Raw genomic sequence first — 13,361 nt, 5'->3', positions numbered from 1 at the left:
CTTCAAGCGCAGCGTTGCTATCAGATCTGAACTCTCCGCAGGAAGAATTGTCAAAGATCTTAACATTGAACAAGCGCGCTCCGGCAGGGAAGCATCAGTTCATATTTCCCTCTGCCGGCCCCCGCCCCTTCCCTCTTCCTCCTCCTCCTCCTCCCCCTCCCTCCCCCACTCCTCCTCCTCCTCCTCCTCCTCTTCTTACTTCTTTTTCTCCTTCTACTTCTCTTTCTTCTTTCTTCTCTTCTTTTTCTTCTTTCTTTCTCCTCCTCCCTCTCCGCCCCCACCCCTGCCCCATTGATGTGTTATTATTGTGGGGGCTGGAGCAGTAAAAAAAGAAGAAGGAAAAAAAGAGCGGGGCTCGGCTGCCAGAGGTTGAGCGCGGGGCTGACGGGCATCGGCGGCGATGGAAGAACTTACGGCTTTCGTCTCCAAGTCTTTTGACCAGAAAGTGAAGGAGAAGAAAGAAGCGATCACCTACCGGGAGGTGCTTGAGAGCGGGCCGCTGCGCGGGGCCAAGGATCCGACCGGCTGCGCGGAGCCGGGCCGGGACGACCGCAGCAGCCCGGCAGTCCGGGCGGCCGGCGGAGGCGGCGGCGGAGGAGGAGGCGGAGGCGGAGGCGGAGGAGGCGGAGGAGGTGCAGGAGGAGGAGGAGCAGGCGGAGGAGCTGGAGGAGGGCGCTCTCCCGTCCGGGAGCTGGACATGGGCGCCGCCGAGAGAAGCAGGGAGCCGGGCAGCCCGAGGCTCACCGAGGGTAACGGCCTGACCCCCGGGCCGCGGTTCCCCTTCCCGCCTTCCTGACTCCTTTTAGGCGGGAGAGGACCCTGAGGCCCTGCGGGGTGGGTGGCGGGACGCGGAGAGGGCCCTTGGATCCTAGCTTGGAAGCTGGAGTGGTGTTGGAGGGGTGGGAGTCCGGTGGTGTGCACGGTCGTGGGTGGGGTCCGAGTGTCTGTGGGGAGGGGGGCGTGTGGGTTTGTGCGCGCCCTTCTCAGATGCGCCCACTATTCCCATCCCACCGAAAACCATTTTTCACCAGCCGGAGGCTGGGGCCTCAGCCCAGACGGCCCGCGGGTGGATGGGGAAGTTCGCGGGCCCGGGTGCGGGCGGGGATACTGGCAGCATGTGGGCCAGGCGGTGGGATTACGATTAGCACCTAGCGCCGAGATTGCTGGAACCCTTTTCCTAGGCCTGAGAAAGAGAGAAAGAGAGAAAGGGGAAAGAGGAAACAGAGAGAAAATGTCACCCTCGGGTTGCCCCTGGGTTTTGGGTCGCCTCTAAACACCACCAGAACTCGTCGAAGACCTTGGATCTCTGGATCTTGGGGGCCAAACTTCCCATTCTCTTTGAGCTATGAAGGTAGAACGAGGCCAAAGCAGGCTTAGGTCTTCTTTATTTGGAGAGACGTGTTCGGTTACTCGTTTTTTTTCAGGGGGGGGGCTTTTTTTTTTTTTTTTTTACATTTACACAATCCGTCCCTACTTCAACTCATTCATCACTCTGGTTTTGTAGGGGGTGAAGGGTGGGAATCCTTTGGTGTCGGCAAAGTGTTAGGAAACGGATTTATCTAAATGGTGCAGCGTCCTGTACCAATTCAAAGGAGTTCAACAATAAAATTAATTTGGCACTTGGTCCCCGCAGTCACTGGTGTGCTGCCATATTTTTCCAATTAAGGAAATATGTGACATGCGTAGAATCACATATTTAAGCAAGCAATTAAGTTGTTTATAACACGGTCTGTTCCTGTTTAGGCCAATAAGTGGAAATTGAGGGGCAAAATAAAGATTATATTAAGTCTATTAATCAACTAGAAATGTGGACATCTTTTTCTTTGAAGTCCCAAAAGTTTGATAGGTATCTATTGTGGATGACACAAAATAGACAAAGCCTTCTTGCCCCCTTTGGAAGAATCTGAAGAGTGTGTTTTCATATTTAAATTTCATTACACTATTAGTGGGAAAATATTTTCTTAACTTGGCTACGAATGTTTGCTATAATGTTATCCACTTCCTTCCCGGAGGATGGACACATGTCCACAAAACGAACTCTGAGAAACAGAAATGCTGGCATCACTTAAAATCACCAAAGTAAGAATGTCAGGCTGAGCTGAGGTCTAGAGGCTCTTCTTCCTGGAGACGTGGTACCAGGTCCCCCTAAATTTGAAAAGTGTTGGCGTAGCTGTCTGGCAGCTCTGTGCAACCTCCTGAAGCCTCAGTGAAGTCGCAGGTCTGGGCCCTGGGTACACCAGCGAGCAAGACCGGCAAAGTTAGGGTTTAAACCCAGGGTAGACGAAGTCCTGGGATTGTCAGTTTCCAAGCTCAGGGCAAATATTAATTTCTCTACAGGCCGGCTTTTCAGGAAATGATTTTTAACATCCATGCTGATCAGGAACCTGGGCTGGGAAAAACTGCAAACAGCTTCGACTACCAAAACTCAGCATTGACACCTAAAAAATCTAAGTCTGCGATTCAGACGCAGGGGAGGAAGGTTCCAGAGGGCAGTTTATGTTAAAACGGCTCCCCATATCCCTGCCCCTTGGCATATATATATATATATATATATATATATATATATATATCTCCATACCCCTCCGGTGTCTCTCTATGCTCACATTTGCAGAGCTCCTGTTTTTAAAGAGGAGAGAAAGGACAGGAAAGTAGCAACGGATGTGTGCAAACCCAGAGCAGAAAAATGCATATTTTATTAAACATCCGAGCTGGTGGATGCATGAAAAGGCTTTGAGCAACCAATAGAAACCGAGGATCACGAATGTTCCTGTTGAACCTGTTGATCTCTATGGGTTTAAGCGTTTAGGGTCCAGTCGATCTTTTCAGTGGGGAGAGACGAGGAGAGAACAGAGGCAGTGGTCAGTTCCTCGAGCCACCAGGGGCTGTTTTTTTGCCTCTCACCTTCTGGCCCAACGTGGCCTGCGAACCCTCCCGGCTGCCAACATGGCGTGGAAGCCTGTGCTCAGCGACCCGGCCCGGCAGGGGGGCCTTGGCGGCCCCTTGGACCGTCCGCTGGGTTTGGCCCGAGCCCTGGGTCAACACCCAGCGCCTGGGGATACGACTCCTAGGAACACTGAGCACAAGGGTCTTGTTCTCCTACTGCGACCCTTTGGCCCAAATGTTACCAAATTAGACCAGCAAGTTTGGGAGAGTCAGAGAGCCAGAGAACGGAGCTGGTCTGAGAATGGCCCAGCACTCTCTAAATGGTGCAGAGCGTGGCCTCACCGCGCCCTTCTCGGACTGCGCTGGTGACGGGCGGGGCGAAGCGCTTTTGATTTCTGTGCGTGCGTGAGAGAGAGTGAGTGGGCGAGAGGGTGAGTGAATTGGATTTGGTTTTCACCAGGGAGGGAAGGGAACGGTGAGGGTGGGTAGTGAGGTGAGCTGAGGCCACAGTTGCAGAGGGGATAGCTGGGTGAATGCCCATTTTGCCCGCGGGCAGCCACGCAGAGTTGATCTTTGCTTGTCTCCAGGATCCTTTTCCTCCCGGCCGGGTGAGGAACTGGACAGGAACTCTGGGACGGAGCAGGATCCTTCAACCTTCTTGGGACAAATCTGGTTAATGGGATTTGTTGTGTTGTTTTTATCTGTGTGTGTTGCCGTGTACACGCGTGGACGTACATGTGACCCTGTTTATGGTGGCGCCTCCAGTGTCCCCGGAGCTGAAGGATCGCAAAGAGGATGCGAAAGGGATGGAGGACGAAGGCCAGACCAAAATCAAGCAGAGGCGAAGTCGAACCAATTTCACCCTGGAACAACTCAATGAGCTGGAGAGGCTTTTTGATGAGACCCACTACCCGGACGCCTTCATGCGTGAAGAACTGAGCCAACGGCTGGGGCTGTCAGAGGCCCGAGTTCAGGTAACTAACTGGCTGTGAGGAGATACAGGCAGGGGCCAGGGAGGGAGGAGGGGCACACACCAAGGGTGCAGGTTCAAGGGCCTAGAGTGAGGTGAGAAAGGAAGGGATGTCTTTAGTAGAGGTCTTATTTTCCGAAGTACATAGATATTAGTCTTAAACTGCCTCCCCCCCCACCTTTTTTCCCCCTATCCCAACATATGTTCCCAGCAGAAGAAAGCTGTGCTGGGCTTGCTCCCAGAGTTTCTATAAACCACACCCCCTCGCCTCATGATGTCTTTAATGTGGTTTAATCCTAATGGGCCTACTTTTATAAGCCTTAAAAAAAAAATCCCACAGAAAACGTTTTATCTTCTGGATGCCTTAAAAGTTACAACGAATATTTTGTTCGCTGGAGTTGGGTTTCCTTGAGGGTCTGCTCCCGGGTCTAGGTTTGCCAAGCGGATATGCCAATTAGGTTTATAGATGTACAGACTATAAAGAAAATTAGCAACTGTTAAATGCAGAAATTTACAGTCTGCCATTAGCAGTCAATCTCAAACTGTGTGTGAAACAGCGGACAAATAAATGCATTTTGGTTGCTCTTTGTTCAGTCACTTAACCAAGGCAGCATGAACCTGAACCTACAGAAACTTGATTTTAAAACAACCCACAGATCTTAATGTTAACATTTTCAAGTTCTGATCCCCAGAAAGTTCCATACCCTATGAAGCTGGGATTGGAAGAGTGTTTGTTTGATTCTTTTTTAACTGGTCATAATGGTGAATGTAATGGCAAAAGTAGGCTTTGGCAGTGGTTAAGGTGAAAAATTATATGCATACATGCATACATATTTAGGTTTATAGAGAACAAATTTAAATGTTTCAGATTGTATTTCCACTCAAATAATAAAATAGGAGAAAATGATGGTCATTATTTGTTTGAACACATGGAGCAGTTTTAGGCCTGAACATCTGCAGCTGTTACAAAGTATCACTGTAACAGATACTCCCTGGGTCTCTGGGCGCAGAGACCACCATCTGCAGCGAACTGTGCAATTCTTATGGGGCTTCCCCGCATCTTGTAATAGGATCAGGACAAAAACAGAGCAGTGGAGTTGAAGGGGAAAAGTAATAATAGGCTGCCTTGGTCATCACAGCATCAACAGCAGAGCCTTCCTTTTTAAGCCTCTCCTGCTTTGCTCTGTGTACTGAGATCTCTAGAGGCTCAGCAGCCCCTTAAAGACATGATGATAATTATTACAGTTATGAGCATTAGTATCTCCGTTCCAACTCTAGTAGGGAAAAAAAGAGGCAAGAAGCCTCAGGCCATGTGAGTTACACAAAGGATGCCACCCTGGCATGAAATCTACCCTTCTATTACACTAAATGGCAGGGGAATTTTTGAAGATTTACATTGACTATGACACTTCCTTTTAAAAACAAGACAAAGCTCAGAAGCAATATTTTACTTTCATGTTTTTTAAACATTAATTTGCAAATCAGTCAATATGCTCTATTATTAGAGTAAAAACCAATCTGCATTTGAATTTTTTAAAATCTGTCATATTGCCCCTAAATATTGGCAAGTTTTTTTAAGTAAGTAATATCTGGGAGAAAATAGTATCCAGGAGTTAGTTGATTCATACCCCATCCCACGTCCTTTCACAGGATATTCTTATTTTTCATCATAAGAAGTGAATTTTATGTGCTGGTCTTTATTTTTTCATACTTAAAAAATTTTTGAGCTATTTTCTGGATGCTTCTCTACTACCCTAACTGCAAGAATAGGCTATTTCTATAGAAGCAAATTAGATTATCATGATAATAGCATAATTATTCTGCTACTGTGTTACACTCTATTGCACAGAGGAACAGAGAAATTCTAAACTTCTTTGTAGTGAGGCTTTTATGACACTAATTACCCCTTCCCCCACTTTTATCCCCCTCCCCCAACCCCCAGGAAAAAAGAGTCACTATTTGCTTTGGTGTTTGGTTTTTCTTGAAGATGAAGCTAATTAATATAACAGGCTATTAATGAGCACATTCGACTCAGGTCTTACTGGGCAAACATCTAAACCCATTATCACTTTGGTATCAGGTATCAGCGAGAGTTTTAGGCCTTGGGAACTTTGTAATGTGGAAAAATGAAACCAGAACTAATAGCAATGTATCAAGAACTATTTATCTTGTAGAAGTCTATAAAATCTATCTACTTTTGTCATTCATTTACATTTTTAACATTAGAAATTGAGATTGTTCTATTAATTCAAAGATTGCTGCCACATTTTTTAATTCATGCCTAAAACACTATTTGTTTTCCATCATACTCTTGTAATTTTTAAAATATTTTGAGTCATAATATCTAGGTTTTATATTTTCCCTCCAATTTGTAGGTTTGGTTCCAAAATCGAAGAGCTAAATGTAGAAAACAAGAAAATCAACTCCATAAAGGTATGTTCTCAGACAAAGAACATTTGGTATTCTAACTAAAAAGAGGATGGGAAATATTGTTATTACAAATACAGAAAAATCTTCTCAAAGATAATCATGATTCTTACTTAAAAATCTACTCTGAAGGCAGTTAATGAGAACCGTAATGTTTGGGAGTAAATTACATTTATTTTAACTATGGCAGTAGTTTAGGAAGCTAACAGTTCATTTCCAAAGGAATTAGTTCTATCTTGGTACCATTTGGAACCCTGGAGAACAATGCTAGAAATATTAATTTCACATTATTGTGTTTTGTTTCCCCCATTTTTATAGGCGTCCTTATAGGGGCTGCCAGCCAATTTGAAGCTTGTAGAGTTGCACCCTATGTCAACGTAGGTGCTTTAAGGATGCCATTTCAGCAGGCAAGTACAGCCCAGTTTCAACCTGTTTTTAACTGTAAAAACACCTGGAGGTTTGCTTGAACTGTTGAACATCCCCTTTCTCTAAGCCCCATTGTAGGTGGCCATGCAGTGGAGAATCAATTTTGAGATGATATAGTGGACCTACTCCCCTTTAAAAACCGATAGAATGTAAAGGGCCCATATGTCTGCTCCTTTTTGTCCTCATGGGAAACCTACAGAGGCCTGAGGGCAGTAACCAGTCCTTTAAAAATGCACTAAAGATTGAGCTTGGGGAGGGGAAGGGAAAAGCCTTTTGATTAAGATTTTGTCAGATCCAATACAGAGGTTAGTCCTCAGGTATTTCCAAGGCAATTCTCTAAATATTTTTCTAGGTATTTTCTGCCTCTTAGTCTCATTAACTGTCTCTGACAGAAGAAAAAGAAATAAATAAAAGTACTCCCAACTCAGACTTGATTTTTTAAAAGCTGTCTGCAAACAAAGCTTCATCTCTAGTTGAGAAGGAAGCCTTGCCTTGGTCTTCCCAGGGATGCCCTGCCTCTGCAATGTGTTTCTTAGCCATAAAGAAACCTTTAAGGCTACATTTAAAAGGACAGCCTGCAGCAGTGATTTAATCCTGGGAAATCCCAGTGCTCTGAACTCCCTGCTCTCCAAGCCTAAGGGTACAATCCTTTCCTACCCAGTGTCTGACCTGCCTCATCCTCAGCCAGGACCCCTGCATGGTATGACTGTGAAGTCACGAATTAGCCTTCAGTTGCCAGTGCCCTGCACTGAGGAGACACATGGGTGCACCAATGTATTGAGGGTTAGTGTTAAGGAGATCTTAGCTTTCTTGGCACCACAGTACTCTGGTATCCTGATGCTAGGTTTTTGAAAACCAGAAAGTATGATTGGGGAAAGAGAGGGGAGGGAGATCTTAAAAGGAGACCCTTACTTCTTAGAAGGTGATCTCCAGGTCTGCAGCATCAGCAGCACCTGGGAGATTGGTAGAAATTCAGAATCTCAGGCCCCTACCTAGACCTTCTGAATTGGAGTCTGCATTTAAACAAGATCCTCAGCTAATTTTTATAGCAGTACAGGTTAGAAGAACTAACAATTGTGTTAATTGTGATGAAGGTGCAGTAACTTCCCTAAGTGACATACAAAGTTTTGTGGTTTGCTTGTTGGTACTTCAGGGCTTTAGCAGTGAGGGAAGATGTGTATGACAACATCAAGAGAGGAGGGTATCAGAGCCTCACCCCTTTTTGCCAATACACCAGTGTTATTTGGGGGAGGGCGATGTTTTAGCACAATAGCAATATCGCCCTCTGATGGGCCCAGTTCCCGAAGGGGCAGCCACATTCCTGCAGTTGCTGTCCCATGGGCCGAGGGAGATAAGCCACCCTGAATGAGTTGCAGAGACTCAGGGACACTGGAGTATCCCTGTGGTGCCCCAGATTCAGTAACAGACTGAAAAGGTCAGCCAAATGCCCCTTTCCCGTTCCCCGCCCCAGCCTTCCCCTGAGCCAAGCTGGACTCCGTTAATGCTTTGTTTCTATTCTGTTGTCACCCTAGGATAGTCATTGCAACGTGACGCCCTTGTCCTTTCAGGTTCAGGCGCAGCTGCAGCTGGACAGCGCCGTAGCGCACGCGCACCACCACCTGCACCCGCACCTGGCCGCGCACGCGCCCTACATGATGTTCCCGGCGCCGCCCTTTGGACTGCCGCTGGCCACGCTGGCTGCGGACTCGGCCTCCGCCGCTTCCGTCGTGGCTGCCGCTGCAGCCGCCAAGACCACCAGCAAGAACTCCAGCATTGCGGATCTCAGACTGAAAGCCAAAAAGCACGCGGCCGCCCTGGGTCTGTGACGCCAGCGCCCACGTTGCGCCTCCAGCGCGCATGCAGAATGCGCGCCCTCTGCGCCCCACTGCTTCTCCGTCACCCCCTCCGCGCCTCAGAGCCCAGCCTCTTTTCCGCCTGGCTGACCGTCCCTTGCCCGCTTCAGCATCTCAGACTCGACTCGCACTTGGAGGGCAGGACTCTGCGCAGGACGTGCGATCCCTCAAGGCGCACCGACTCGGTGGCTCCTGCCCATTTACCTACCCAAGAGCCTAGAATTCAGATTCAGCTCTGTAGGGCCGGGTTTGGGAAAGTCGGGAGAGGTTGGACAAGGGACTCCTGGGACTGCGGAGTGTGGTTCGTGGCAAAGCAGCAACGATGGAGTCTTGCGCAGAAATAAAAATCCTGTTAATAAAAAATGGGCAAAAAAAGTAGAAAAGACAAACAGATAAAGAGAAATGGAACTTATTTCTTATTGCTGTTTGAAAGAAGCTAAAATCGGAGAGAGAATGAAGGAACAAAAAAATTTTTAAATGAAAGTATTTTATACATTTAAAAATACAGAAAAATAACCTGGACCAATTTCGAGAGAATGGGGGAGTTGGGGAATTACCAACTTAAAGTGCATGCCCCCCGCAATGGGCTAAGAAAGCAAAACAAAAGGAAGAGGTATACTTATTTAAAGAGTTAAGATTTAACAAAAAAGTGCGGAGCTGGGAAATCCACCGGTTTTGAAACTGACCTTTTCTGCGAAGTTCACTTTAATATGAGAAATTTGATAAGAGGCGGGCCTCCTTTTACGTTGAATCAGATGCTTTGAGTTAAAAACCACCACGAATGGAAGAGCAAGAAGAGGGAAGAGAGTATAAAAACAAGGAGAGAAAAAAGTGATAATACAAAAAAATACCACAGACAGTGATTTCTTTGAGAACTTACTTTGGCAGAACTGTCCAGACTGCTGGCAGTAAATTCCGGTTTGCATGTTACTTGTATTCCATTGATGGTGTCTCCCCCTTCCCTGCTTTACACACATGTACTTACTTCATTTTCATCTTCAGTATGAAAAACAATACCAAAAGCGGCTGAAATTTTATGTATATCTCTATATATTTTTTTGCCCTGCCTTTGATCCTGGGGGACAAAAGGAAAAAGTCGGAAGGGAAAAACTTTACACACTGTCCCAAGAAAACGAAGGTAGACAGAAAATGTGGGGAAAGGAAAAAGAAAACAAGAAGACTAAATGAAATAATGAAGGTACAGCGCCTCACAAGGTGCCTGACACATAGCAGGCGCTGGCTCAGTGATAGCCTCCTTTCCTCCCCCCTTTTCTTTTATACCCTGTTGCTGGTTACCTTAAGTCCTGTTTGAGGACTGTGCTTTATTTCCCCCTCTCTATCCTGTCACAGTCACCTTAAAGAACACCCAGCTAGATACAGGCACTAGGTTTGTGTAAAATATGTTGATACACATGAACAAAGTTTATTTTGGCTATAATGTGTGTGAACTGATGGTTGACTTTCAACATTTACATTTTATCTCACAAAGGTGTATATTAATTTTTTTTTTGTTTGCTTCAATTCATGTAGCTGTTTAAAATGGGGTACCCTGGACTAAGCAATCTACCCCAATTCTCTAGAAAGCTTTCTTAGGTTTTTTTTTTTTCTTTCTAATTTACAAAAAAGAGGAAAAGCTCTTTTTAACTGAACTTGGGTATGCGGTTGAGCTTTGTAACTATTTGTTCTCCATGAAAACAAATTATTTATATTTGCCATATTTTTTCTAGTGTATTAAGTTATTTTAAACAAAAGAAGATGCTGTTATTTCATGAAGTGTTGTCGGTACAAAATGTTTCGGTTTCACCTCTGTTAAACCTTTTAAATAAGTGCCAAGTTATTAATTGAAGACACTTTGCGATCAATTGAATGAAAATAGTATTGTTTCATTTGATGGGATTCGCGTCATCTTTGTTCCTGTTACTATTAAACTATCCAGGATAGTCTTTCCTTCTTCCTTTTTGATGAATGTGTATCTGTCGATTTTACCAACTTGGAAAAGCGCTTGCCTTTGCTCCTACATGCCGCAATCAAGGGGCCATGAGAATAGTGCCTCTGTGGCACTAGTGCTGAACGAAATTCCCCTCTCCCATTTTATCCACCCAACATAGAAACCGGATTGATTTTTACACTAAAATCAATACAGATAATATCTAAGATAGAAAAGAATAACCCCCTTCCCCAAGATGGATTCTCGTTCTTCATTTTGCTGCACGGTGACCCTTGAAGTTTATTTAGGGGATATTTTGCGTAGGAGGGAAGCGGGATCACAGCGGCGCGAAATTCACCTGGGTTAATTGTGGCTTAATAGACACTCAGTTTCCAGGTCCCCGACCTTCCCCGGAGTCGGGCAGGCAATGATGACTTGAGAGTGGAGCGAGAGCCGCGGAGTGGGGCCGAAGCACTAAGAAGGGCGATCCCCCACTTCCTACTACAGTATAGTTCTTGGACCGAAGTAGCTGCTTCGTCTGGTTAAATTTAGTAAAAGGTGGAAGCCAGGATCAGGACCGTGATCAGGAAAAGTTGGGTTTTAGCCGTTCTCAGAAGATCGAAGAGCCCTTCCCTCCGTTCTCCTCTTGGCTTCCTCTCCCAGAAGAAACCCTTCTAGTATAAAGTCCGAAGGTGCTGCGGGTTTGGGGATAGACAAGAGTTCGCGACGAATCGGCCCTGGCCAGGCACAGGTCAGGACCCTCCCCTCCCGCGCGGGCTCTTGGAATGGGAGACACTGTCTGCGAAAATTGAGGGTGTCCAGAGTGTCCCCTGAGGCCCACTTTGGGCCGGAGGACTCGTAAAGGAGGCTCCCACAACCCCCGACATAACCCCGCGTCCTCCGGCCACGCTGCCGCAGACCCCAGCCAGTCCACTCCCGAATTGAGTTCACACTGAAAAGCTGTTTCTCGGCGTAGACGTGGGTGATCGTTCATATCTATGCTTGTGCTTTCAAAGATCATTGACCAGGACTTGGTACGTATTCAGCGCTCAGGCCCTGAGAGTCTCCCAGCAGACAAGCGTCCCTAGTTTTCATAATAAACATCTGCCTAGGGGCGGAGTGCGCTTTGAAGCGGCCGCGCCGATCCGCCAGCCTGGGCAAGGTGGCCTCGGGCGTGCGTCCGTCGGCTCCCGGGCCGGGGCTCCGACCCCGCAGGCTCCAAGTCCAACGCTAATCCAGCCCCCGACGCGGGATCGGATGTTTCCCGGGCATTCCGAGGGAGGTCGAAGGTCACGGGAGAATTTAGGGCAGGGGAGTTGAAGGTTCTGTTCCGGGCCCAGTCTTGGGCGCGGCCGCAGCTGAGCTCCCAGGGAAGCCTAAGGTCAAAGGAAGCAGTGCGTCCAGACCCAGACAGGCGAGGCGCCCGGCACTGAGGAGGGGGCGCCGCAGCGCGGCCTAGGTCAGCCTGCAATGTCCCGGGCGGTAGGAGGCTGCTGGGCTGGGCGCAGAGCCCCAGAGGTTCGGGCCCCGGCGGGAGCGCCGAAGGCCCAGGAGCCGCGAAGCCAAGCCAAGCCGCGTGAAAAGGGCCAAACTTTCTTGGCGCGGACCACCGAACTTGAGTCCCGCGCGGCCTGTGCGACCCGAGCGTCAGGGACGCTCGTGGCGTCCTCGCCTCCTTCCGCGTCCGCTTTGCGGAGACTCAGCGGGGGCGGGGGCGAAGGCTGCCTTTCCTGGCCGGCCCGGGCTCGCTCTCAAGGGCTCAGTCTCCCGCACACTCTCAGGCAGCGCCGGCTTTCCTGGGGTGTCACGGCCCAAACTCTCGGGCAGGCGCCTGGTGTTCCAAACCGCGAGTTTCCAGAGCCACCTGAGAAGGGGTCCGAGGAAGTCTTCACTTTGAATTTAAATAAGGGCCAACATGTATGTCGTTTGGTTCGAAAGTCAGGAACCGTAGAATATAATTAATGAAAAGCTCACCCCCCTCCCCAGTCTTTAAGGGTGTGCAAAGCCTTCCTGAGCTACAGAATCCCTGAGTGGGGAGAACTGCGCTAAAAGAGATTATGCAAGACATTAGTAGTGTTAAGGACCCTCTGATGCAAGAGGCCCAGTAGGATCAGAGGCCTCTACTTGAAGCTAGACTGATAAATATATATTTTTAAGTTTTTCCTTAGATTTATAACTTTTTAGATCCTCAGATGGTAATACTTTAGTATAATACAGTGCTCAAATTTCGAAACTATTTTGATTTCTGAAAAATGCCTTTTTTGGCTTCAGTGACATGGGATCCTGTTTTTTTTTTTTTTCGCAAATCAGTTTACATCATAAATTGCAAACATTTGCAATAAGATCTCAAGATTGTTTATTTTATGTAACCTCAAGCACTTGACTATGTTAAACACCAGTGCAGAAAGTCTGTGAAATCAGTTTAATGTGTGTGAGGGAATTAAAGGATCACTCCTTTTCATCACATAAACAAAGCATTTAACATTGTTTTGATTGTCAGTCTCCCAATTTTTAAACACTCTTAACAATTGACTATTAATTTTAGAGTCATTCTGTGCAAAAATAATTACTGAAGTTATATCCTGCTTTAATTAAATGTTTCTGGGCAGAATAAAATGGTATTCTACTTTGGGAAATGGGTGTTTGTTTTGTGTTATATTATTTTAAATTATTTTAGTTCAAATGTAAATAAAGTCTGCAAATTCCAATGGAGGAAAAAAGCCTGCAATGGTTTCTTAATGTGCCATTGGAACAGTTAGTCAAAGTGCATTAAAGGAATGTCACAAACCCAGAAATAATAAATATGTCATTCTAATGAGGGTGTTAACTTATGGATAATTTATTCAAAGGTAGTTTTTATATTCCACATGGAATC

The 13,361-nt window shown here is 46.7% G+C and overlaps 1 protein-coding gene across 1 annotated transcript; it reads left to right on the top strand.

The window, feature by feature from the left end:
• Positions 1–260: 260 nt before the first annotated feature.
• On the top strand, positions 261–8,725 carry SHOX2 (SHOX homeobox 2). Its single transcript, XM_090273214.1, has 5 exons — positions 261–749; positions 3,649–3,857; positions 6,229–6,286; positions 6,599–6,687; positions 8,239–8,725. Exons 1-5 carry the CDS (start codon positions 401–403, stop codon positions 8,530–8,532), a joined length of 999 nt encoding a protein of 332 aa, XP_090129340.1. The 5' UTR covers positions 261–400; the 3' UTR covers positions 8,533–8,725.
• Positions 8,726–13,361: the final 4,636 nt, after the last annotated feature.

Source organism: Furipterus horrens, unplaced genomic scaffold, assembly GCF_987537825.1.
Source record: "Furipterus horrens unplaced genomic scaffold, mFurHor1.1.pri manual_scaffold_1, whole genome shotgun sequence".
NCBI lineage: Eukaryota > Metazoa > Chordata > Mammalia > Chiroptera > Furipteridae > Furipterus > Furipterus horrens.
This window is presented reverse-complemented; position numbering and strand designations above follow the sequence as displayed.

Coding starts and splice junctions, on each gene's coding strand:
- SHOX2 (XM_090273214.1), top strand. CDS start 401: ATGGAAGAACTTACGGCTTTCGTCTCCAAGTCTTTTGACCAGAAAGTG. Junction 6,287..6,598: donor AGAAAATCAACTCCATAAAG/GTATGTTCTCAG, acceptor CCATTTTTATAG/GCGTCCTTATAGGGGCTGCC. Junction 6,688..8,238: donor TAAGGATGCCATTTCAGCAG/GCAAGTACAGCC, acceptor TTGTCACCCTAG/GATAGTCATTGCAACGTGAC.